The sequence below is a fragment of the Otolemur garnettii genome, unplaced genomic scaffold (genome assembly GCF_000181295.1).
Source record: "Otolemur garnettii isolate 467f Iridium unplaced genomic scaffold, OtoGar3 scaffold00116, whole genome shotgun sequence".
Lineage (NCBI taxonomy): Eukaryota > Metazoa > Chordata > Mammalia > Primates > Galagidae > Otolemur > Otolemur garnettii.
The window spans coordinates 4299723-4301180 of record NW_003852511.1 but is presented as its reverse complement, the minus strand read 5'-3'; the positions used below and the strand labels follow the sequence as shown (position 1 = coordinate 4301180).

Here is a 1458-nt window from a genome sequence, read left to right as displayed (position 1 = left end):
TCACAGCAACCTCCAACTCTTATGCTCAAGTGATCCTCTTATTTCAGTTTTTCTATTTTTAGTAGAGATTGGGGGGGGTAATCTCGCTCTAGCTCAGGTTGGTCTTGAACCCGTGAGCTCAGGCAATCCACCTACCACGGCCTCCCAGAGTGCTAGGATTACAGGTGTGAGCCATCATGCTCAGCCTATAGATGGGTTTCTAAATTGAAACAAATTCCTATCTCCCCAATTTAATTAGTTTTTGGAGAATAACAGCTTGAATCAAATTTTTAAAAAGGTGATAGGCTAAAAGAGTAAAAAAAAAAAAAATTAGCTAAAAACAAGCTTTCAGGATCAATCAAGAATAACTTAATTCATTTTCTTCTTTAAACATCTTACTTAAATGCTTTATTAGGGCTACTAGCTGAGGGTTCCCACCACATGCATCAATTTGTTTGTAGGCTTTAGATTCAAGCTCTTTAAGAGTATTTCGAGTATATTCAAAAGAACCTACCTCCTCAAGATAGTGGACACAGTATTTTTTAATATCTATGTTTTCTGTTCTCTGGCGCAAGATATTCTGCACCTGGGTGCTTTCAGGCCTAGACCAAATGGCATGAATAGTAGGGAATGAGAACTTTCCCTCTGTTAGATCTTCACAAAAACTTTTGTTTTCACTATATTCTTTAGAGTGTAGATTAGCATAATCATCCCTAATTTGAAAAAAGAGACCAAGAGTATCAAGTAGTGGCTTTAAATCTTCTTTGTAATCAGAGAACAACTGCATGAGACCTACTGCTAATCCAAACAGCCCACCTGTCTTTTGCAGCACCATAGCTCTATATTCTTCTTCAGTGGGACAAGTATAATGATCCCTCCAGTAAATATCTAGGCCTTGTCCCTGATGGAGTTCCAAAAGCTGGCGGGTGAAAAGCTTTACTGCATCTGGATGATCAAGGGTTAAGACTTTCTCCAAGCCAAGGAAATATACATAGTTGGCAGAATTGATGACAGATGGAATTCCATAGATGCTGTGTGCCACGGGAAAGCCACGTCGGAGTTTTGAGTTGTCTTCAATATCATCAATAAGTAAACTGGCATTATGCAACATTTCTGTCACTTCAATGATAATCTGGTAAGAAAGAATTAAAAATTTCACTTTATTAGAACTGTTCAATAAATAGCTTATATTTACATTAACAGTTTATAAAAGTCTCAAGTGTCTTCTTTTTTATTTTTTATTTTTTTGGAGACAGTCTTATTATGTCGCCCTCAGTAGAGTGCTGTGGCGTCACAGCTCACAGTAACCTCACAGTAAACCCTGGGGCATTAAGTGATTCTCTTATTCAGCCTCACAGGTAGCCGGGACTATAGGCGCCCACCACAATGCCTGGCTATAAGGTGTGTTAACTGTTACAATGAATAATTATTTAGCAACCTCAACATAAAATAACGTATTGCATAAGCATTTTTTTTTTT

At 37.7% G+C, this 1458-nt stretch overlaps 1 protein-coding gene across 1 annotated transcript in view; it reads right to left on the bottom strand.

The window, feature by feature from the left end:
• Positions 1-272: 272 nt before the first annotated feature.
• Positions 273-1458, bottom strand: part of GGPS1 (geranylgeranyl diphosphate synthase 1) — a 24817-nt gene continuing 23631 nt past the window's right edge. Inside the window, exon 4 of the mRNA XM_003797441.2 lies at positions 273-1111. Within this exon, the coding sequence (XP_003797489.1) occupies positions 338-1111 (774 nt within the window). The 3' untranslated portion in view covers positions 273-337. The remainder of the gene's footprint in view (positions 1112-1458) is intronic.